The 24,814-nt window shown below is 42.3% G+C and overlaps 2 protein-coding genes across 2 annotated transcripts; both read right to left on the reverse strand.

Moving 5' to 3' along the window:
* Nucleotides 1-815: 815 nt before the first annotated feature.
* LOC120111716 lies at nucleotides 816-6,673 on the reverse strand. Its single transcript, XM_039129579.1, has 6 exons — nucleotides 6,619-6,673; nucleotides 3,647-4,419; nucleotides 3,459-3,482; nucleotides 3,111-3,182; nucleotides 2,961-3,005; nucleotides 816-1,769 (listed from the first exon to the last, which is right to left on the reverse strand). Exons 1-6 carry the CDS (start codon nucleotides 6,671-6,673, stop codon nucleotides 1,047-1,049), a joined length of 1,692 nt encoding a protein of 563 aa, XP_038985507.1. The 3' UTR covers nucleotides 816-1,046.
* Nucleotides 6,674-22,411: 15,738 nt separating this feature from the next.
* Nucleotides 22,412-23,867, reverse strand: LOC120111782. Its single transcript, XM_039129678.1, has 6 exons — nucleotides 23,841-23,867; nucleotides 23,502-23,746; nucleotides 23,182-23,385; nucleotides 23,011-23,103; nucleotides 22,822-22,923; nucleotides 22,412-22,735 (listed from the first exon to the last, which is right to left on the reverse strand). The coding sequence occupies exons 1-6, from the start codon at nucleotides 23,860-23,862 to the stop codon at nucleotides 22,694-22,696; spliced, it is 708 nt and encodes a 235-aa protein (XP_038985606.1). The 5' UTR covers nucleotides 23,863-23,867; the 3' UTR covers nucleotides 22,412-22,693.
* Between the last annotated feature and the right edge of the window lie 947 nt (nucleotides 23,868-24,814).

Genomic DNA, 24,814 nt, shown 5'->3' on the forward strand with positions numbered 1-24,814 from the left:
TAGAATGCATCTGGTACTATGTTTTCTAAACATACTACTAGAAAAGCATACATGGGTTAAAAAAAATATATAGTTTTGATAATGACACATGACAAAGTTCAAGAGCTGCAAATGACTCATCATGAACCCATCTTCTACTATATAGCAAAATTATACTCTATTTGGCCTTCATTAGTCTAAACTTCCTTCTTAGTAGCTTTATAATTAACCATGCTCTTTGACAAAGTATACTTATATTAAGATAAGATAATTTTAGGATAATTGCTAGACTTTAATCCATTTTAGTCAGTCAACTTGTTTCTTGGAAAGTCTAAGTTTGGTCCGGTTAATCACTACAAGAAAACTCATCTTTCCCGGCGCTTTTTATAATCTTTTCCGACGCTTATAAGCGTCGGCTAAAGTTCCCGCAACGCAAATAGAAGCGTCGCAAAAGCGTTGGCGATACCGGAGTGGCAAAAGTTTTTGCCGACGCTAGGAGAAAGCGTCGGCAAAAAAGGGGCTTTCCCGACGCTAATGAAAGCGTCGGCAAAAACGACATTCGCCGACGCTTTAAAGCGTCAGGAAAGCCCAAAGAATGCCCAGTTTAAAGAAATAAAAAGGTTTTCACCGACGCTTTAAAGCGTCGGTAAATCTATTTTTACCGACGCTTTTTAGCGTCGGCGTAGGCATATAGTTTACCGACGCTTTAAAGCGTTGGCGAAGGCGTGCCACCACTTTTTTTACCAACGCTTTAAAGCGTCGGGATTTCTATTTTTTTTAAAAAAAATAAAAATACGAAAAAATGGCACCAGCAAAAAAAAATTAACACCAAAATCAGATTAAAAAAGGCTTCAAGGTAGATAATTCATTGCTCTATAGAAGCTTATAATACAATTTGTTTTGGTCATAGTAGTTCACTGTCTTAACAGCTGATACATGAGTTCACTGCCCAAGATGCAGCTATAATTTGATCCCTACATTACAATGCAATGAAAAAATATAACAACTAAACCTGATGCTGGAGTAAAAAAGTATTCTGCCAAGACCTAATTATGGCTTCTGGTTAACTAAGAGGTTCTGCCTATTTCAGAAGACACTAAATTCTTTAGCTCCAACAAGTGTTCATCATTTGATATGTTTAGCATAAGACGCAGGTCTGTCATCAATGCCTCCTGATCCCAGCTAATGGGCCCAGAAGCATAGAATGCCCTCATAGTGGAACAGTAAGCATGCAACTCCAACTGATGAATTTCTGCTGCTAATACCTCTTTAGTGGGAAGAGATGATTCTCTTCCCGACCCACAACAACTTTCAGCATCATCTGAACGACTAGACAAATCTTGACTAAGACCCATTCCAGGACAGTGTGGTGATCTATATGGACTATTGCTGGTACTACAACTACCAACAGAGGATGAGGTACTCTCAGCATCACTGGGTTCTGAACTTGTTACAGGACAATACTTAACATCAATATTTAAGGAAGCATACAAGCATTTCTCACCCAGAACTGTTCGTGGGGAAGCAACAGCATCTACCTTTTCCAATGACTGGGAGGAATGAACTCCAAATATTCGCTCACTCCGTCCATCTTTCTCAATTGCTCTCATCTTTCTGCTAGCTTCATTGCATCTCTCAACAGGTTGTGATGAGACTCGTGGCCTTTTCTTTGTGCCTCTTGTGAAGACAAAAGCATTATAACTTTCTAGGCATGGCTGAGGCATCTGACATTTGAATTTCTTTCCTTTTGACAGACTGCTCATCATTCTATCATCATGTTTTCCAGAATCCTGAAAACAAATGCAAAACTGGTGAGACACCACAAAAAGAACGAGAAGAACAACCAATGCAATTTATTTTGATGCAAAAACTGGTGAGGCTATCTTTTTGCTTGCCTGCATTTAGAAATTCATGTCTAAGAATCACGGAATTAAGGGGGAAAATCAGCATTATGTGTAGACCAATAGTCTTAGAGGCCTTATTAGAATGAAGCATATATACAATATGTCACCTCTATATAGCTGGAAGTCTCAAAATAGCTGCCACCATGCCATAGTAATTTAAACACTATGCACCAGAAACAACAATCATGACCACTACATCATTTGACAAGGACAAGTTCATGAATTACCAATCAAGAGCACAGCCATGATATAGCTGTCAAAAAGGTTTAACAACCCAAGAGATCAATTACAGCAATTAAATACTAAGGCTGTCTTTGGTTCATGGATAAACCCCAAAAGTAATTGCAATCATGACCAACTACATTATTTGACAAGCACAAGCTCACGAATTACCAATAAAAAGTACAACTATGGTATACCTCTCAGATAGTTTGAACAACTCAAGAGATCAATTCCAGCAATTAATTACTAAGGCTGTCTCTGGCTCATGGATAAACCCCAAAAGTCAAATACCAAAATCACATTTCGTTTAACCAAAGTAAGCTCATTTTGAACAGCAGAAACATTGTTTAATTAGAATGATGAATCAGAAACATCATCCTAATACCCCAAAAGTTGAAAGTATTTAACTTCTATACCTTTCCCTACAATAAGGACAATTCCCATTTTCAGTCAAAGAACTCTTAGGGTTGCAGTGAATTAGATGACTGTTGCTTAGCCAAAAAAAGAAAACAAAAGGAAAGAATCATCACTGTTGCTGCTTGATAATATTTTATTGGCTCTTTAGGTCTTTGGCAGAGGTGGAGAGGAGATGGATTTTCTCCAGAAACAGGGAATTCAAGTCAAGATCATTCCAGGTATACAACTTGTTAACCTGAAAGTGTTTTCCATGATTAGTTATCCTTATATCTATTGACCACCATCATATAAAACAGGGATCTCTTCTGCTTCTGGGATAGCAGCAGAGCTTGGAATCCCACTGACCCACCGAGGTGTTGCAAATAATATTTAAATTCAGATGTAGCCAAGAGCTGAAACTGGAAGGAATCAATATGTAAATGAGAACCTAGTGAGTACCTTCAGCTTACGCAGAGACCCAGAGATTTCCTCTGTCAAAAGAACCTGAAGATGATCAAAGCACATATTAGAGGTTCTAAGCAAAACAGAGGGAAGGACCACAATACATAAGAGTTCCAGATGTTTGGAGCACTTAAGAAGCTTCATTACCTTAGGCATTTCAAAGCCAAGTAGCTCAATTTCCCACTGAACATAAGCTCCTCTATGTCTTCCCCATGTTTCCTAGCCCAAAATTTTCAACAAAGTTTCAGTACAACAAAATGTTATTTGGACGCTAATTTAATATTAACCCTACAATCCATTCTCCTAATCTCAAAACCCTAGCCTTAGGTTTACCTCGTTGAACCCATGATTCAGTAGAAACATAATCGGAACACATTGCCCATCATAACCAACAAATCCAGAATACGAATCAGTACCAAAAGCATTTCCACCAAAACATGGCATGAATTCAGAAAATCAAATAACCCACAGTCCAACGGACAGAGACCAGGCTACCTGTATTCGCCGGTGCAAAACTGCCTGCCAAAAAAGAAAGATAAATCATCCATCAGTCTATGATCAAACAAGAATCTTGGCTAGGGTCTCTATCTCTTCGCTCTAAGTTCAGTTCATCAGGGTCAGGATTCCTCTTTTCTCTGAGGGAGAGAGAGGGAGAGAGAGGAAAAAGAGAGTAGGGACCGGACCTGAAGTTCTCGGCGGTCTTGGGGGCGATGTCGGCGAAGAGCTCCATCTTGATGCGGCCGGCCGGGATGGTGCCGATGGTGACGTCGAAGAAGACGATGGGGTTCTTGGGGTTGGGTGGCCGCTGGTGCCACTCCACCGCCACTAGAAGGCCTGTTCATGAAAGCGGCGGCGAGGGCGAGGAGGCAGGGGAGGGCCTCCGCGATGCCGCCAGAGTCGTGCTCCATGTCGACGACCCCGTAGTCGTAGCCGGCGAGGCCGGCGATCTCGGCGAGGGTCGGGGAGGAGCGCAGGAGGAAGAGGCCGTAGAGGGTCTTGCCGGCGATGAGGCGGGACTTGAGGATCCGCGGTTCGAGGGAGAGGGGGGCGAAGTCGGGATCCAAGGAGGCGGCGAAGAGGCGGGCGAAGACATCATCGCCGGAGCCGTTCTGCTTCTTGAATCTGGAGGGGGTTAGGGAGGGGGGGCGATGATGATGAGAGAGAGAGAGAGAGAAGACGAGGAATGGGGAGGGGGTTCCGTTTTTTCTTCGATCTCTGGAATGGGTTGAGGGTGGAGGGCGGTGGCCGGGAAAAGGGAAAGAGAGAGAGGGCTCGTTGGGATTGAGGGTGGAATGTTGGCTTCCGACGACGCTTTTTAGCGTCGTCTTAGGCCCAAGACTTCGTCGTCTTTTGCCGACGCTTCGGCAAATTTTGACGCTAGAACAAAAATTGCCGACGCTTGCAAAAAGCGTCGGCAAAAACGCATCGGTAAAACCGACTTTTCCTGTAGTGGTTGCTGCTTTGATTTATGAGAATCATCAATTTGAGGTTCAATATATTGCTTTAACATGCTTACACTACACAGATGCACATACACAATAGTAAAACAACACTATAAATAACAAAGTTGTTTCATCAAAATTATGTTCATTCTGTTGCACAAGGAATAAAATGTTGAACATGGAATATAACACACTCACTTCACTCATAATATACTCGCTTCTCTCATCATTTTGTTGCACAAGGAATAAAATATTGATAGAAAGAGAAGAAAGTTTCCAGAATTTGGGAGTCTCTGTTTTAGGTTTTGGTTTCTCTTTATCTTGTGGGGTTCTAGGGTCTTAGAGTGATAGAGAAATCTCTTTCACATTGAGTCAAGGGATGGGAGGCAAAAGCGCACTAGAGTTCAGGAGAGAGGCTGATGGGAGGTAGAAGCGCACTGGAGTCTAGGGAGGCAAGCCGAATGGAGATGTGATAAGTTGAGGATGATTGAGATTGATTATCAATTTGATAGATGATACGAGATCTAGCCGTTATGACAAATTACGTAGTTAGTATTAGTTACCAAAACTATCTAAGCAAAGTAGGGGCTAGATGTGGCTATTACCACCAAGTGGGTAGTTACATTACTATTTGTCTTCGAGTATAAATAACTGAATTATAATTTAAAGGAGGACCCTTCGAGATATTGATAAATATAGTTTATTTTTAATTATCTTTTATTTTATCTTTACTTTTTGTTGCTCATAGTTTACCAATAGAACTCTACTTTTAGGAATAGCAGTAATAGTAGATTACTTTAATTGTAGCCCTCGCTATATCCTGTCCTACCCTCTCCATCTTCTTTCGAATCGGCGATATGATGGTAGCGAAAGTCCTTAAAGATCAAGGCATTTGGATCAACGCTACTTTCATTATCATCCTTTGATCATTCTTAAAATATTTCCAACTAATCCAATGCTGGTGGCACACCCATGCATCTATTTCAAGCCACGAGATTTCTTATAAGCTTTCTGGCATGCCCACCTCTAGGCGAAAAGAAAAACCCTACCAACACTAACTCGCAGCTACGTTATATTCTCATTACTTTTGAATATTCTCTCTCTCTCTCTATGTGTGTGTGTGTACGTACATGTATGAAGTCAATTATACAACCACTAGATACAGTTTTTCTATGCACATTAAACCAAGATATTTAAATATAAAATATCTAAAACATAAAAAGATGAGTATCCTGAAGAAACCATTTCATACATCAAAGGTTGTTTGGTAAAGGCTAGATAAATCCTGCTAGATTTAAGGGCTGGAGACAATCCAACTAGGCCCTGTCTGTATCAACCTAAGACCCCCAATCCATGTTCATGGGGGACCTATTGTCCCTTTTCTTTTTACTCTAGTGATGTACATGCCTTTTCCTCTCTCACATCCTAATATAAGAGGGTCACTAGATGCATTGTGGATCATTCTAGTAACACTGAGTAGGTTTGAACAAGGTTCAAAAGTAAGATCTACCATACCTAGATCCAAATTCTGTATCTAAACTATCATATACCATAACTTGGTTATATGACATCTAAGTGAGATGATTTTTTTTTTTTCAAATTAGATAATTTTTCAAGATCTATAACATTGCATCCTTCCTTAAAGTGGGCAACCACACAACAATTCAATGCAAATGCCTTCCATTTGGGCCTCCAATAGGCTGATAAAAATGGAAGTTTTCTTTCCAAGAAAAACTTTGGGTAGCAATATCTCATAATCTAGGAAGAATTAGGCAAAGTAGTTGGTAGAAAAATTAATATAGAAGTTGAGATCTATCTTCAAAAGAATTTTAGCTTTTCATAATTACTTTTAATTACTAATGATAGCTATTTTGATAAAATTATAACCTCCTCTAACTAAAAAAGAAATATTATATTGAATAAAAAGCATGGTTATTATATAGAATGATACAACAAAAATTAACTTTTCGTGCGTGAGTCAGATTCAACAGCTCCATCCCATAAGGTCATAGCACATGCTACATTCACAGCAAGGCTTACATGAGTGTCGAACGCCCAATGCAAATCTAGTTAAACATACATCAAAGAAAACGGTTGTGCTATGAAATCAATTGACACATTCACAACCATTTGTTTTAAAATAGGGGAGTGATCGGATGTAACTATACACAACATGCGCTGCAATAAGTAAGGCACACAAAAGTTTGAAATACTTACATCCATTGGAATTCCCACACTTCCAAAGGTATTCTTCCAAGGATCATACATGTGTCATGATGAGGCAATTCACTTTCCAAAGTGCCACAATCGATTAGAAACCTTTCTAAATTCAATTTTCTATGGCATTAGAATCTTATTAAGGACCTAGAGAGGGTGTCTCCTACAATCACTTCAAATAGCTCCTGCTCCTTCAGACCTTGGTCATCTTGAATGATCACCGGTTCCAGAAGCCTCTCTTACCAGAATCAGTTGGTTAAACCGAATCAGTTGTAACAGTTCCAGTTCAACTGATTCGATCTTGATCCCTATATAAGGGAATGTAATAATCTCAGAAGTATGATGATGTATTGAATAAAACTCTTCTCTTTCTCTCTCTGAAACTTCTCTCTGAAACCTTCCCAGGCGTCATTTACTGTAGCTTAGAAGCTCTTCATGGTATCAGAGCGGGTTACTTTCCTCCTCAAATTCCCACCCTCTTCCTTCCCAATACTCGTCTGAAGCTCTCAAGAACTGATCCTCCAATTTTCAAATCAATGAAGTAGTTCTTATCAGCTTCCTGCTGCAGTTCAACCAATGAAGAGCTGCAGCTTCACCACAACCTATGTCTTCCGGTTCATTCATCCTGGAGGTAGTTCTACCAGAACTTGATGAACAAACCGACCCAGATTCAATGGATACTATGAGAACAAGAGATGACACAAGGGATTCTGAGGATTTTGCTATACCATCCAAACTGAAATTCCTGATCTCTCGAATAAATTCCCTGGTTCCCACCCAGCTCACTGCAGACAATTTTCTCACCTGGAAATCCCAGATCATCCGATTGTTCAAAGCAAGCGGGTATCATGATTTTCTCGAAGGTCCCTCGTCATCAACCTCAGGTATTTCCGCTGACTCTGACCACTGGTTGTTCCTTGATCAGTTCTTGGCATCAGCTCTACAGTCAACTATCTCTCCATCAATTCTACCATTCGTCATAAATCTGGTACACACGCATCAGATCTGGTCTGTTTTAGAATGTCGGTTGAACTCCGTATCAAGATCTCATGTCATTCATCTAAAGAACGAGCTCCACAGCATTAAGAAAAATGACAAATCCATGCAACAATACTTGACTCATGTTAGGAATATCGTCACTGCTCTTGCATCTGCCGGGTCTAAGCCTGATACCGAGGATATTATACTACATATTCTGAATGGTTTACCTTCCTCCTATGATTCATTTGCAACGGCTGTTAGAGTTAGAAGCTCTTCACTTGATCTGGATGAGTTATATGCCCTTCTTAGTAGTGAGGAAATCATTCAAACAGCCAAGGACAAGCAGTTGACTAATTTTGACACAAATCTCGCACTACTTTCTCTCCGTGGGAGAGGAAGAGGCCGATTCTCTTCTGTTAGCGGGGAGCTTCCCTTCAGAGGCCGTGGTCGCGGTCGATCCGGACACTGGTTCCCGTCAGGCCGAGGCAAAGATCCTAGAAGCTTACCAGAATGCCAAATTTGCTTTAAGCGAGGTCACACGGCAATCAATTGCTGGCATAGACTGGATCCTACTTTTTCGTCTGATTCGTCTCGTTCCTCCTTCAGTCAGAAGGCTTTGCTGGCTAATCCTTCTGAGCACTCAAGAACTTCTGATTGGGTTGTTGATAGTGGGGCTACATCCCACATGACCCCTGATCCGTCCGTCCTTCAGAACTCTGCACCGTATCAAGGCCATGATCATGTGTCCTTAGGCAACAACTCCACCATTCCGATTCATCATACTGGTACAGGAATTCTTCAAACACCGTCCCATAATCTTCAACTGTCCCAAGTTCTTCATACTCCTGGTATTTCACATAATTTATTGTCAGTTCACAAACTTGCCTGTGATAATAACTGCACCCTGATCTTCAATTCTTCTGGATGCTCTATTAAGGACAACATCACCAACAGGACGATTCTTCACGGTCGATGTACTGATGGGTTATACAGGTTCCCTCTTCAGTTTTCTCAACTCACTACTTCCAACCCTCATACCTCACCATCTGGTTCTACTGCTCTTCTAACTTCCACTACTTCACATGATACATGGCACCAAAGACTTGGTCATCCGGGCTCTGCTGTTCTTCGCACTCTTATGTCAAGAAGGCTCATTCCTAGCACCAAGCAGTCTACTTTCTCCTGTCCGGCCTGCCGTATGGCCAAAAGCAGCAGACTACCATTTCATAAGGCAGTTCATACCACTACAGCTCCTCTTCAACTCATTCATTCGGACGTTTGGGGACCTTCCTCTGTCTCCTCACAGCAAGGGTTCAAATATTATGTTTCCTTTGTTGATGATTTTACCAGGTTTACCTGGGTCTTTCCAATTCAATACAAATCAGATGTCTTACCTATATTCATACATTTTAAGAGAATGGTTGAAACTCAATTCACAACCTCCATTAAAGTGTTTCGTTCAGACAGTGGTGGTGAGTTCATCTCCAAGAAATTTTCTTCTCTATTTTCTAAGTATGGTATTCTTCATCAACGGTCGTCTCCTCATACTCCAGAGCAAAACGGGGTTGCAGAGCGAAAGAACAGACATATCCTGGAATCTATTCGAAGTCTTCTAATTGCTTCTTCTCTCCCAGTTTCATTTTGGGTAGAAGCTCTTTTAACTTCTGTATTCCTCATCAACTGTGCACCGTCTCCTATTTTACACCACAAATCACCTTATGAGCTTCTCCATGGACATCCTCCGGACTATTCTCTACTTCGGATGTCAATGCTTCCCATGGCTTAAGCCTTACCAGCATAACAAATTGGCTCCACGCTCTCTTCCTTGTATTTTTCTTGGATACTCTACTCAACACAAGGGCTATCGCTGTTACAATCCTACAACAGGTCGTGTTTTCATATCCAGGCACGTTCAGTTTGATGAGCATATTTTTCCTTTCTCTCAGGTTACCTATTCCTCTTCAAGTTCACCAGTGCTACCTACACCGTTGCTAGTTCCGGACTTTTCAACCTGTCCTCGTCCATCTCATACCCCAGCAGTACAATCTTCTTCTTCTTCGTCTGCAACGGCCACTGATCGGTTACCTCTCTCTTCCCACACTTCTTCTTCTCATACTACCACTAATACTGGCACACCCTCACTCTCTTCGGTACCTTCAACTGCCGTTCCTACATCCTCGTCTGTGCCACTACCAGTCAGACATCCTATGATAACCAGATCACAAACTGGGTCTCTAAAATCCAAGGAATTATTCTCTCTTCACACAAATATTTCTTCCCTCATTGAACCCACCTGTTACTCTACCGCTATTCTTGATTCTAATTGGCGTCAGGCAATGTCTACGGAGTTCAATGCCTTAATGGATCAACAAACTTCGAGACTTGTTCCCAGACCAACAGATCAAAACGTTCTTGGGTGTCGATGGACCTACAAAATCAAGAAACACTCAGATGGATCCATCGCACGCTACAAAGCACGTTTGGTTGCTAAAGGGTTCAATCAGGAGTTTGGTGTTGATTACACTAAAACATTCAGTCCGGTTGCCAAGTTTCAAACAATCAGAGTGCTTCTTGTTGTTGCCCTGACCTCTAACTGGCCTATTAGACAACTGGACATCTCAAATGCCTTCCTCCATGGTACACTCAATGAAACGGTGCTTATGGAACAGCCGCCGGGTTTCGTCGACTCATCCTACCCTCAGCACGTTTGTCTTCTTCAGAAAGCTCTGTATGGGCTGAAACAGGCACCACGTCAATGGTTCTCCACCTTCTCCTCTTTCCTTCTTGACCAAGGCTTCACTGTTAGCAAGGCTGACCCCTCTCTGTTTCTCTTTGCTTGCAAAAGCGTCCATATTTACATCCTCATATACGTCGATGATATCCTATTAACTGGCAATAATAAGGATGCAATTGCTGATCTTCTGCTCCGACTTCAGCTAAGGTTCAAAGTTAAGGACTTGGGAAATCTGTCTCAGTTCTTCAGGGTACAGTTTGTCTTCTCTTCTCAAGGTATCTCCCTTCATCAGCAGCACTATGCAAACATCATTCTGCAACGAGCTGGGTTAGAGCACTGTAAACCAGTGTCCTCTCCCTTACCTACAAAGCATTCGACCTCCTCTACAGATTCTATCTTATTTCCAGATGCCGCACTCTATCGCCGCCTTGCTGGATCCCTTCAATACCTGACTATTACTAGACCAGATCTTACTTTTGCAGTGAACTATCTATGTCAATTCATGCATAAACCATTGACCTCTCACTATCAGCTGCTTAAAAGAGTGCTTCGTTACGTGAAAGGAACATTGGATTTTTCACTGAACTACCGTCCCAGTTCCTTCGTCCTCACCGCCTATTGTGATTCGGACTGGGCTGGTGGCCCCTTTGATCGCAAGTCCACGACTGGTTTCTGTGTCTTTCTCGGAGATAATCCCATCTCCTGGTACTCCAAGAAGCAACCTACGGTTGCCCGATCATCTACGGAGGCCGAATACAGGGCGTTAGCTATTACATCTACTGAGATCATCTGGCTTCGCCGGTTACTGCGTGAATTTCATATTTCTACTATCACCCCCATCGAACTTTTGTGTGATAACGTCTCTGCCTTGGCACTGGCCACTAATCCGGTTTTTCACGCACGAACCAAGCATATAGAAATTGACTATCACTTCGTCAGGGAGAAGGTGAACTCTGGTGAAATCAAACTCAGCCACATATCCTCTATTGACCAACCTGCAGACTTGTTTACAAAAGCTCATTCTTCTCAACGGCATCATCTTCTCTGCTCCAAGCTTCATGTTCTTCCGACCTCTCAGCTTGACGGGGGGTCTTGAATGATCACTGGTTCCAGAAGCCTCTCTTACCAGAATCAGTTGGTTAAACCGAATCAGTTGTAACAGTTCCAGTTCAACTGATTCGATTTTGATCCCTATATAAGGGAATGTAATAATCTCAGAAGTATGATGATGTATTAAATAAAACTCTTCTCTTTCTCTCTCTGAAACTTCTCTCTGAAACCTTCCCAAGCGTCATTTACTGTAGCTTAGAAGCTCTTCAGGTCATACCACTCAGAGTGGTTTGCCGTACACCAACCTCAAAATAGGCCGATAAGCACATTCCAGTTGGTCTTGAACCATCTCGGCCATTTAGCCACATTTTGGAAGCTCCTTCTCTTAGTCCATACATGGCAAGTTGAATAGGAAAATCCAGTCGTGGCACTAACTAATAGAGTGGTTTGTTGTACGTCTGAAAGGTATCTTGGTTGTACTATTCTTGCCCCCTTGCAAAGAAATTTGGCACTGTAGGTTACTGAGGTACAGGTGGTGGCATGTACTAGAGAGGTTGCCCCAGCATAGAAGTTGGGTGCTACAAACTACTATGGGGTTGGTGGCAACGCCCACCGCGGAGGTTGCCCCCCAGCTCTTAGGAAGGCAGCGGCTATGTTGGATGCTGGATATTTGGGGTCATTCATTCATCCCAATCGGACAACCACACCCTATAGCTATGACCGGCATCGGTGAGACACCACAAAAGTTTCTTTGAATAGCATTGCTAGGATCAGGGTGGTTACACCCATCCCAGACTCAAGTGGCAGCTGTGCAAGGATTGCAGTATCACCAGCTTCATGCTTGGCTTGGTCATCAGCAGCAATCACCCTCGAATTAGTTTCTTAATCATCCTAGTCTTGAGGACTCAAGGTCAAAGCTCGGCAGAAAGTTTCTATAAACGAGGTCTTTCTGAAAGCCTGACACTTCTACTTGTTAACTCCCCTCGAATTCCCTCCAGAACACCCACGAAAGCATCAGCACATGCAGTCGGTTTCTCCCTAACAAACCTCAACAAACTCTCACGTCTAGAAGGTTCCCAGGAGGATTATAAAACCTCCGCCTCATCCTCCCTTGTGGTTATGGAAATATGAAATGAATCGTTGTTATCTTCTTCATCACCTTTCCTCTTCTTCCTTCTTCTCAAATATGATTCAGGCACCGAAGCCTCCGTGCCAGTTACTGTTCACAGTTAGTGCCGGGGTATAACTATCCTGGTCACTGATTATTTCATGGTATCAGAGCAGGGGAATCCTCCCTGTGTGTCCGTGAGCTCCAACCAGTCTCTATCACCCACAGTTCATGTCATCCGACTCGATCAATCTTGAAGTGATCTTACCTCCTCTCCAAGACGAAGCCATGGCATCACCTGGGTCAGCAAACAAACCCAACGAAGCCTACAGAAGTTTTTCCAACTTCGCTATCTCCCCAAATCTGAAATTCCTCATCACCCGGATTCAATCTCTGGTTCCGACTCAGCTTACTGTTGAGAATTACCTTACCTGGCACTCACAAATCACTCGTATCTTCAAGGCGAGTGGTGTCCTTAGCTTTCTTGATGATAAAGCACCCTCAGTGACCACCATTGATTTAGAAGAATTTGAAAACTGGTCACTCACAGACCAATTTTTATCCACTGCACTGTACTCCACCATCTCTCCATCTCTTCTCCCTTTTGTGGTCAATTTAGAACATTGTCACCAGATCTGGAAGACTCTAGATAATCGGCTGAATTCAGCTACTCGGACTCATATCATCCAACTGAAGAATGAGCTCCATAATATTCGGAAGAACAATCTGTCAATGCAACAGTACCTCAACGAGGTCCGGTCAAAGATCGATGCACTGGCAGCCGCTGGTTCCAGCCCAGACGCTGAGGATATCATTCTCTATATCCTCAATGGCTTACCAACCTGCTATGATTCTTTCGCCACTGCTATTCGCATTCGTTCTTCCTCCATAACTTTTGACAAATTGTATGCTCTCCTCTGTAGTGAAGAAATCATTATGAACTCCAAAGACAAGCAACACTCTGCTTTTGATAGCTCCTTCGCTCTCATGGCAGCCAGAGGATGCGGCCGTGGTCGCTTCTTCTCCTCATCTCGGGGACGGGGTCGCACAAGACCAGGAGGTTGGTTTCCATCCTCTCAAAGCAGGGATTCCAAATCTCCCATTGAATGTCAGATCTGTCACAAACAGGGTCACTCCGTAGCCTGCTGCTGGTTTCGAATGGATCCTAGCTATCAAGGAAATTCTCACTCCTTTACCCGTCCCCAAGCTCACATAGCTCACTCATCTACTGGATCTTCCTCTGGCGACTGGGTTATCGACAGCGGTGCATCATTACATATGACACCAGATTCATCTTTGGTTCATCAACCAAGTTCCTACTCCGGCTCCGACAAGGTCCTACTCGGCGATGGCTCTTCCACTGATATCAGTCATACTGGTTCAGGTATCCTTCACACTCCCTTACATACATTTCACCTCTCTACCTTATTACATACCCCACACATCTCCCATAACCTTCTTTCAGTCCATAAACTGGCTTCAGACAATAATTGTATCCTCATTTTTGACTCCTCTGGTTGTGTTATCAAGGACAAGATATCGAACAAAATTCTTTTTCAGGGAAGATGTTCTGAAGGTCTCTACAAAATCCCTTTCATTTTCAATCAGTCATCCTCCTCCGCTGCATTCCCTAAAGCCTACAGAGCGTCTACAACTTCCTCAATTTGGCATCTTCGTTTAGGTCATCCAGCCAACAAGGTGCTACACCACCTCTCCAACAAACTCCGACTTCGCCAGACAAATTCCTTCTCAACTCTCTGCAAGTCATGCTGCCTTGCCAAAAGCAGTCGCCTTCCTTTCCGTTTACACTCAAGAACTACACGGTCTCCTCTCGAACTCATCCACTCCGATGTCTGGGGTCCCTCTCCTTCAAGCTCCGAAAATGTCGCTCGGTTCTATGTGTTGTTTGTTGACGATTATACTCGTCACTCCTGGGTCTATCCCCTAGCTCGTAAATCCGATGTATTCGATATATTTCTACAATTCAAATCCCTTGTTGAACGGCAATTCAATCATTCTATTAAACGTTTTCGCTCTGACGGCGGGGGAGAATTCGCTAACTATCGATTTCACTCCCTCTTCTCATCCCTTGGCATTGTCCATCAATTCTCAGCACCATATACCCCAGAGCAAAACGGGGTAGCAGAATGAAAACACCGCCACTTACTTGAAATCACTCGTAGCATTCTCATTCACTCCTCTCTTCCCACAAAATTCTGGATCGATGCCCTGCTCACAGCCACCTATCTAATAAACAGGCTGCCAACATCCATTCTCAATTTTAAATCTCCATTCGAGGTGCTATATCACCAAACTCTAGACTATACTTTTCTCAGAACATTTGGCTGTCAATGCTACCCCTGGCTACGTCCTCAATCCAATAGCAAGCTTTCTCCTCGTTCCACACCTTGCATCTTCATTGGTTACTCCCCAAATCACAAAGCTTACAGGTGCTACAACCCAGCTACTGGAACAGTGGTAATCTCCAGGCATGTCTGCTTCAATGAAACTCACTTTCCTCACTCTTCCTCTTGCTCCACAAACTCAACCCAGCCACCTCTACTACCATTTCCCTGTCTTGTCCCACCCTCCTTACTACCCAGCACTTCATCCAGTACTCCCATCCCCTCTCCCTATCAATCACCACAACCTTCCACAGACCCATCTTCCCATGTCTCACCACAGCCAGAAGCACTCGACTCATCTTCCTCCACAACCACCACACCTCCACCTCCCACTCATCATCACATGATCACCAGACAACAAACTGGTTCCCTTAAACCTAGACATATATTCCCCCTTCTCAGTACCTCACCCGAACCCTCTGAACCAACATGCTACACAAAGGCTGTCACTGATACGCAGTGGAGAAAAGCCATGTCCACTGAGTTTGATGCTCTGCTCAATCAGCACACCTGGGATTTGGTACCTCGGCCCCCTTCTCAACAAGTTCCCGGATGCCGGTGGACATACAGAATTAAGAGGAACTCAGATGGCTCCATAGCTCGGTATAAAGCCAGATTAGTAGCCCAGGGATTCAAACAACAATTTGGCATTGACTACTCTGAAACATTCAGCCCAGTCGCCAAATTTCAAACAATCAGGCTACTCCTCGCTCTATCAATTACAAAACAGTGGCAAGTTCGACAACTGGATGTCTCTAACGCATTCCTTCACGGGAAACTAGAGGAGCTGGTCTACATGGAGCAGCCACAAGGCTTCAGCAATCCTCAGCATCCAGACTACGTTTGTCTACTTCGAAAAGCCATTTATGGCCTCAAACAGAGTCCCAGGCAGTGGTTTGCCACCTTCTCAACTTTCCTCCTACGAAATGGCTTCAAATCCAGTGCTGCTGATCCGTCTCTCTTCTTTTCACATCAAGGAATTGTCTCCATATATATACTCATCTACGTGGATGACATCTTGCTCACTGGAAACTGTCCTAAATCCTTAACAAAATTATTTCTTCTACTCCAAAGTCAGTTCCAGATGAAGGACCTGGGCCAACTATCTCATTTCCTCGGCATCCAAGCTTCATTCTCTAATCATGGAGTTACACTCAATCAAACGTCCTACGCCCTAAAGCTTCTTCAAAAAGCAGGCATGCAGGATTGCAAACCGGTGGCATCACCCCTTCCTTTGAAACAACCCGTCTTCCCCAACGGGTCTGCTCTATATTCCGATCCTACACATTACAGATGCCTCACCGGATCTCTCCAATATCTGACAATAACCAGACCGGACCTCTCCTTTGCAGTCAACTATCTTTGCCAATTTATGCATAACCCCCTACAAATACATTTTCAGCTTCTCAAGCGAGTTTTTCGCTACATCAAAGGCACCGCCAATCTCAGTCTCTCCTTCAAACCTGGATCTCTCCAGCTCTCTGCTTTCTCTGACTCATACTGGGCAGGGGATTCCGATGATCGGCGATCCACTACAGGATACTGCATCTACCTTGGTCCCAACTTAATTTCTTGGTACGCAAAGAAGCAGCCGACGGTCGCCCGCTCCTCCACCGAAGCTGAATATCGAGCTCTAGCGGTCACTGCATCAGAGATCATCTGGCTTCGTCGCTTGTTATCCGAACTCCAAATACCACCTTGTACATCCACTCCATTACACTGCGATAACATCTCAGCCTTGGCTTCGGCATCTAATCCCGTATTCCATGCTCGGACCAAACACATCGAAGTAGATTATCACTTCGTCCGGGAGAAAATACACTCAGGTGAACTCCACACAGCTCATATAGCCTCCGATGACCAGCCAGCCGACATATTTACAAAGGCTCTCTCAACTCGACGACATCGCACTCTCTGCAACAAGCTGATGCTGCTAACCTCATCATCACCTTGCAGGGGGATGTTAACTCCCCTCGAATTCCCTCCAGAACACCCACGAAAGCATCAGCACATGCAGTCGGTTTCTCCCTAACAAACCTCAACAAACTCTCACGTCTAGAAGGTTCCCAGGAGGATTATAAAACCTCCGCCTCATCCTCCCTTGTGGTTATGGAAATATGAAATGAATCGTTGTTATCTTCTTCATCACCTTTCCTCTTCTTCCTTCTTCTCAAATATGATTCAGGCACCGAAGCCTCCGTGCCAGTTACTGTTCACAGTTAGTACCGGGGTATAACTGTCCTGGTCACTGATTATTTCACTACTCTATAAGGTTTGAGAGGCCGAAACATGATCGACTATTTTTTGTTTTACCATATAGGAGTGAACTGCACTAGTGTTGAATATTGACCAGTGATAACTAAAACAAATTATTCTATTTCACTTTCGACCTATTTTACTACTGAAGCGGAAGAGGCTTCGTGCTACTCCATGACTAGCCTTAATAACAAGGGCATCTAGTTAGTAAGAGCCTTCAGAAAGTCACACTGACTCTCATCCATATGAAGCTTGATTTGAGCGACCATATTGTAGAAAGCTAGAGAATGAGTGACCTCCACCTCATGGGGATAGCTCTTATGGCCCAGCTCCCTAGTAGGAGTTGAGCCAATTTGACCACCAAAGATATTGACACTTTACGGGGCTAAAGGAGGTAATCCGAATGGCCCTGCTTGAGACTACATTGGCTCCTTGGCATGGTATGATGTACTGCTTGGGATTCTATTAGCTAAAACATCAATTTTTCATTGTAGTGGCATGATGATAGCTACACAACTGCCCTATTGAGAATGCTAAAAAGAACTTGCTTGGACTAGTTCTAGGGGCTAGTGTGAGATGCGCAAGCATCCCACCGGCACTGAATTGGCTGAAAATGTGATGGAAGGATCAAAAAGAAGCTGATGTCAGTAGCATGGGTTTAGGTGCTTTGATCTTCAAGGACTTTTCTTACCGTCACACCATCGGTTCGAAAGAAGATAGATGGATTAGAATAGCACCACCACAACAAAATTTGTCATTCCCAACGCTTTTTAAATCCTTTACCAATGCTTATAAGCGTCGGTAATTTTGGCGCCAATGTTTTTTAAAGCGTCACAAAAGCATCGGCTATGTGGGAGTGAAACGTTTTGCTGCCGACGCTTTGGACAATAATGAGAACTTTACCGACGCTTTAAAGTGTCGGCAATGCTTATTAAGCATCGTTAGAGTTAATTTTTTTTTAAAAAATAAAAAGTATAATAAATTTTTCTAGAGGCCAAAAAAAACCTGTATCCAACGTAGAGAGAGATTAACGGACATTGTAACCTCTGCCAAAAATCTTCATTACTGGTTCCTTTTGAGTTTTCTTCTTCCAATAGAACAAGGTAGGTAAAAAAAGAATAAAATTACAAAATAACTAACACAAGAAGAACAAATACCCAATTTATTCATGTTTCTTTTATAAATTACAATAGAATGTGTTAGAGCGGGAAAGTGACTGCGTCCCAGCTCAAGGTATTGTCCACTTTGGGCCCGTCGCACATTGCCCTCGGGGGGTCCGCATAGGTACTGCTCCCCGAGCACGTCACACGCGCTTTCCTCACGGTTTTGTCCCGCAAAAGGCGCCTTGCCAGAAAAAGGGTGGCCCCTCCTTATAAGGCATAATCCTTTCCGTTACTCTTCCAATGTGGGACTAAAGTCCCGGGTCCCCCATCCACCCTCCAACACTACCCCCCAGCAGGAAGGATTCGTACGGAAAAGTTTCGGCGGGGCCCTCTTTCTAGTGCTATCTGTTAGAGCAGAAAAATGACTGCGTCCCAACGCAAGCTATTGTCCGCTTTGGGCGTGTCTCGCGCTGCCCTTGAGGGGTCCGCATAGGTACTGCTCCCCGGGCACATCACGCGCGCTACCCTCATGATTTTGTCCCACAAAAGGCACCTTGTGAGGGAAGTGGTGGCCCCTCCTTATAAGGCACAATCCTTTTCCCTACTCTTCCGATGTGGGACTAAAGTCCCGGGTCCCCCATCCGCCCCCCAACAGAATGCATTACAACATATGCCCAATTTATATGATCTTTCTTTTACAATAGGAATAATACATGAACAATATTTATAAATAAGAAATTAAAAATTACAGTAGAAATAATACAGGAAGCATCCTTCCGCTACAGTCCTCTTCTTAGTCTTCATCTTCTTTGCACAAACATGGTACAGTTCTTTCTAGAGAGGAATGCTTAATTACCTGAATATGTTAATGTTTTGAAGGTAAAAAAAATTTCCAATCAAATACCAATAATATCAATAAATCGTAAACTCTATTGAGATAAAACTAATGCATGTACTAATAGAAAAAAATTACTAAAAAAATAGAGAAAAGATCTCTACCAGCACCCAGATGTGGCTCCCGGCCAGCCCTCGGAGCATGATCGGGTCGGCATCGAAGAGCTTCACCTTAGAGATCCAGCACAATGGAGGGCTGGAGCTGGTGGGACGGAGAGGAACAATGATCTGGTCGAAGAGCTTCACCTTAGAGATCCTGCAGGAAAAATAAAGAGAGTGGAAGAAAGATCCAGCGGGAGAAACATAGAGAGCAGTGACCGACCGGATCCTGAGATCTACTCCAGATCCATGGTCTCCACTCTGGTCCTGGTCACCATCTTTGTCTTCGATCTCATCGCCTTTGGCCTCGCCGTTTGGTATTTTCTGAACAGAGCCTGGAGACTTTATTTTATTAGTCCAAGTCAACCATATATTCTTCTAATTGATAATATTGATCCCCAATATAAATTGATCTAATTGTACTTCACGCTCCAAATGATTGATGGTTCACTCAATCTCAATACAATATTTCTTGGGCGAAACAGAGAATATCTCAATCGGGGGAGAGAACGGGTAAATCCCATATGACCCAATATGTCTAACAAGTCGCACTATACGTCAACGCCGCCAAACAACGGTCGCTCCCTCCGCCCTACGTATGCCTTCCTCTCCCTCTCTCTCTCTCCTCTTCATGAACTGAGCCAACATAGGTCAAAGGCATGGGAGAGGTTAGGGATTTATTGGGTTGGGGTGGGGAGGCTTTGGGAGAAGGTTCTGGAAGGGGCCTTCGACGACCTTTCTAAAGCGTCATCCTAGCTTAGCCTAGATAGGAGGTGTCCGACGACGCTTTCTAAAGCGTTGTGCGGCCTTCGACGACGCTTTTACCAAGCATCATCTCGCGCCGCTTAGTTTTTGACGATGCTTTTAAAAAGCGTCGTATTAGCTAGACCAGTTTTAGCCTTCGACAATGCTTATAAGCGTCGTCTAATACGGATTTCTCACCATGCCACTGAAAAGCGTCGATGGAACCCATTATTTTCCAACACTTTCAAAAAGCGTCGGCATTCTTTATCGCTTTGCCGACGCTTCTATCTAGCATCGGCAATATAAAGTCGACAATAATAGTTTTTCCTGTAGTGTATGCAACTGAAACTACAATTAAAGCAATTTACTACTACTATTCCTATGATAGATTAAAGTCCTACTGGTAAACTAAGAGCAAGAAAATTAAAGATAAAGTAAAAGGTAAATTAAAGATAAGTTGATTTTATTGATGGATCCAAAGATTTTTATATTCAGAGTACATCCACTTATTTATACTAGAAGACAGTCCAAACATAACAACCTATTCTTAGCAACAATTCATATCTGGCCTCCACTTCTAGCAATTTTAATACTAAGGCTAGTTATCCTACCACTACCCACGTTCATTAGAGCAGCTAAATCCCGTGCCATCTGTTAAACCAACAGTCATGGTCAATTAGTCTCAACACGTCATAAGTCTTCATTCAACCTGCCCTATAATCAGTCATCTTGGCTATCTCTTTTTATTTGGCCTATAAAACAATCATCCAAACTTTGAGGCATCTTCAAACTAGTTTGGTCAGCTCTCCAATACTACACTTATTCACTTTGGTCTATATCACGCATTCTCTTTTCCAATCCTTTTGGCAATTGCTCAAGCTCTAGTCTTAGCTTAAGGCTTGGAGTCTCTTTTATGATGGTCCCTAGATGTCAAGATGTGGTGTAGCAACAGCTTAGACAACTTTTCCATCAATTAACTGATAGTGCAGATTCAAAGCATAGGGTTTACTATAATGTTCTTGAAGACCCTATGGTCTATGTACTATTCCAAACTCTACTCAACCTTTTTCCTTCTTTCTGTATCACCATTGTCCTTATAGTCACTAGGCAATGAGAAGAGCCAAAGATCGAAAAAAACAAAAATATTGATCACATTGTCGGATTGGATCAATATTCTTTCCTCCCTAATATTCGAACTAATGTCATTAAAAGAAAGAGCTGACCTGCCGAACTCTATGGATGCATCAGCCTAAGTGGTGGCAACAGGCATGTTGCTGAGATCCGCAATCCAAGCTAGATGGTATTCCCTGGCCTTCAAGTTATAAAAGCACTTTTTCTTAGACAAATTTGAGCCCACAACATTATTATTCCTTAAATATCTCTCTTTCTTAACTACCATACAGGCATCATATATATACACACACACACACACACATACACATATATACATATGTATTATATATATGTAGAGAGAGAACTAGATTTGGCTGCACTGAAGTGGATCTCCACTTAGATGTGGTCAGGTCTAGTTCGAATGATGGAAGTCTCATATCAATAATCTAAGTAGTTAGATGTGATCTATTACATTTAAACTACTTACACACAAAAATTCTGTATTTGAAACCCTCACTACAAAATTATTGGGAATTAGCGACGCAATTTTTGGCCTTTAGCGACGCTTTTAAGCGTCGCTAAAAACCGTCCCGACGCTTTCCTAAGCGTCGGTAAAGCGTCGCCTATGCTACAGTGGAGAAAATTTTTTCCGACGCTTGAAAGAGCGTCGAAAATTAGCGACGCTTTACCGACGCTTTTTTGCGTCGGTAAATTAAAACATAGCGACGCTTTAAAGCGTCGCAAATGGCAATTTAACGACGCTTTACAGCATCGGTAAATGTTGGATTTACCGACGCTTTAAAGCGTCGTTAAATTGCAATTTGCGACGCTTTAAAGCGTCGCTAATTACTTTCTGTTGGATTTTACCGACGCTTTAAAGCGTCGCTAATTGGTTTCTCGTCGGAATTTTAACGATGCTTTAAAGCGTCGTTAGCATATTATTTTTTTTAAAAAAAATTTTAAAAAATTTTAAACCCTGTTTACAAAATCAAAGCCACACACACTAAGCAAGATATACACAAAATCAAACATATATATCTAAACATTCATATTGTCAAATTACATTCATACTATCAATTTACGTTTACAATGTAATTCAAAAAGCATAACAAAATACATATAAAACTCCAAAATAAATGCTTCAGGGGTCGCTGGCATCACCATCTCTACATGCAGATAAAGTATCAGGAACCTGTAATAAAAAAAGTTAAGAAGTTAAGAATACGAAAATTATTAAGCTTTTTAAGAAAAATATGATACTTATGCAAAATGTTCAAATGTGTTGTAGTAATTTACCTGAGGAGGGACAAACTGATGCAACAAAGATGTAATCTGATTAATCTGAGCCCTCAAAGACTGCATCTCTGTCTGGTGGCTCTGCTTCAACTCTTTTATCTCTGCCTTCAGATCATTAACCTCTGCAGTGCTACTACTCTGTCTAGCATCTTGAGTATATCTACCCACTGCAGACAACTGAGTGGGGGTAACTCCAATGCCATAACCCCTCACTCGACCATAACGCTCCGAGCCCATCAATTCGGTAAACACTTGAGCTTCGACACCTCTATTGTTGCCGATTGAAGATTACTCTCCGATACGCTCTGAAATAAGGGATGTAGCTCTGTCCTACATCTCTCAAAAACAATCAAATAAATTTTTGAAAAATTGAAATATATAAAAAATCATTGCACAAATTATTAATAAATACATACAACTATATCTCTCGACTTCTCTCGGACAAAGCTGCCATCTCGGTGGGTGTGAGTCATCTTATAGAACTCCACCTCACTAGGTTTCCTCCCATGGTCTTCCATCTACAACAAAAAGTATATTAGAAGTGCTACATATCATGATACATGCTATATGATACAAGAGTTTCAAAAAGTTTCAAAAAAACTTACGAATTCAGCTCTGAGCCTCGCATAACTCTTCGAGCCTAAAGTGTGAGGAATTGTCTGAGATGCTCGTGCGGCTCGACCAATGTCAGAATATGTCTACCACGAAAAAAGTAAACATTGTAATATATTAAATGTATTAAACATTATATAAGGTATTGAGAGAGAATACACAACCTGTCCTCTCTCGAAAAACCAATAGTGAACAAGCTCCCTCCACTGATGATGGTATACATCAGGAGGACAAACACGAGCAAGCTCCTCCTCTGTCATACCCTCGCGCTTCCAGTCGGCCTTCAACTTCGACTTATATTCTTTCCATTTGCGGTTGAGGGACTTTAGCACCCAATCATGGCTCTCTGGAGGGAGCACAAACTTTTTCTACACCAAAATAAAGAATGTTATAATAATATTAAATCAAAAAATTAAAATTATAATAGTAAGCAAATTAACATATAGTAGCTATCAAATTAACAATATTAAATTCATTTCTTTATCTGTACAAATTTAAGAAGCTCAACTTTATAAGAAGGAAGCATATCATTCCACTTATGATAGTTAAGCGGACACAACTGACCCCTACGCGCAACTGATCCTAAGAAACTTGATAAAAGGCTTCCAGCCCTCTTGATGGGCTGCCCTAGTTCGTTGCATTCGACGACTATCTTCTCATCCTCACGAAGCTGCCACACATCCCGTGCTCGAGAGGAACCCCGTGTCAACCTCACTCTCCCTTGTTCATCTATAAAAAATAATAAATTAAAACATTGGAGGCAAATTAATTAAAATAATTAGATTGTAAATGAACTTAATATATGCACTTTAAATCAACTTACCCTGGATATGCAAGTCATCCATAACCTCCTGGCGTGGATGTTGCTGAGACTGGAACTCATGCTGAGACTCGGACTCGTGCTGCTGGGGCTGCTGGGATCGCATGGACTGAGCAGAAGAAGATCCCACCTGAGACTGCTGGAACTCCACATCTCTGAATCGTTTTCCTCGGTGCATTTTGTTACCTAAGCAAGTACTTAAGCAATTGAAATCTGTTTAAAAATGCATTAATATGTGCATATAAATGTGCATACTACAAAGAAATTAGTTCAAAGAAGCCATCATGCTCTTTATGTACAGCATCACTGCAAGAAACAAAAACCTTCTTTTTGTTGTCTCTGAGTTGTTAGAAACAAGATAAACACTAAACCTGATATTCTATAAAACAAGTCTATGAAGAAGAAGGGGAACCCATCTTACCTGCCTCAAGAAGGAAAAATTTATACGGCAGGCTTCCAAGGAGAATTTTCTCAAGCAACTGATGCCTATATTTCTTGATTTTCCTGGTGATTGATTCCCTGAAGCAAATCCATTCAATCCACAGACTGAAAGAGATAAAGAGGCACAAACAAAAATATATAAGAGCTTAGGCTCTTAAGTTCATGTTAGTTCCAAATCAGTTTGTTCATCATAAAAACCAGCAACTATATCGAAAGAGGAAGAGATTCTACATCATAACCACAAGGAAATACCGCAAATCTTAATTTTAAAGCATGACCACTTTCCATTTACAATGTAAACAATGACCTGCATCAAATAATATATTCATCCTTCGGCGAGTTAATGCCTGCTGCTTCCTTTCTTTGCCCTGTTTGCTTAACTTTATTTCTCTTCTTCACATTGCTATTGGAGTTACACTACAATTTCAAATGTGTTGCATGCTTGGCACTGGATGTACAAAGCATTCAGATTAAACATAGTGTGCATACAGAATTTTGGTATTGCTCTGCATCCTCTGTCAAGATGTTCTATGTGT

The sequence above is a fragment of the Phoenix dactylifera genome, chromosome 8 (assembly GCF_009389715.1).
Source record: "Phoenix dactylifera cultivar Barhee BC4 chromosome 8, palm_55x_up_171113_PBpolish2nd_filt_p, whole genome shotgun sequence".
Lineage (NCBI taxonomy): Eukaryota > Viridiplantae > Streptophyta > Magnoliopsida > Arecales > Arecaceae > Phoenix > Phoenix dactylifera.

What these genes read in the sequence shown, in the direction of transcription:
- LOC120111716 (XM_039129579.1), bottom strand. Translation starts at nt 6,673, where the DNA reads ATGTATGATCCTTGGAAGAATACCTTTGGAAGTGTGGGAATTCCAATG. An exon ending in AAGACCGCCGAGAACTTCAG is followed by an intron (nt 3,483 to 3,646) that starts GTCCGGTCCCTA and finishes CTTTTTTGGCAG; the next exon opens with GCAGTTTTGCACCGGCGAAT. An exon ending in GGTCTCTGCGTAAGCTGAAG is followed by an intron (nt 1,770 to 2,960) that starts GTACTCACTAGG and finishes ATTTGTTTTCAG; the next exon opens with GATTCTGGAAAACATGATGA.
- LOC120111782 (XM_039129678.1), bottom strand. Translation starts at nt 23,862, where the DNA reads ATGGATGACTTGCATATCCAGG. An exon ending in GGATGACTTGCATATCCAGG is followed by an intron (nt 23,747 to 23,840) that starts GTAAGTTGATTT and finishes TATTTTTTATAG; the next exon opens with ATGAACAAGGGAGAGTGAGG. An exon ending in GGTTTTTCGAGAGAGGACAG is followed by an intron (nt 23,104 to 23,181) that starts GTTGTGTATTCT and finishes TTTTCGTGGTAG; the next exon opens with ACATATTCTGACATTGGTCG.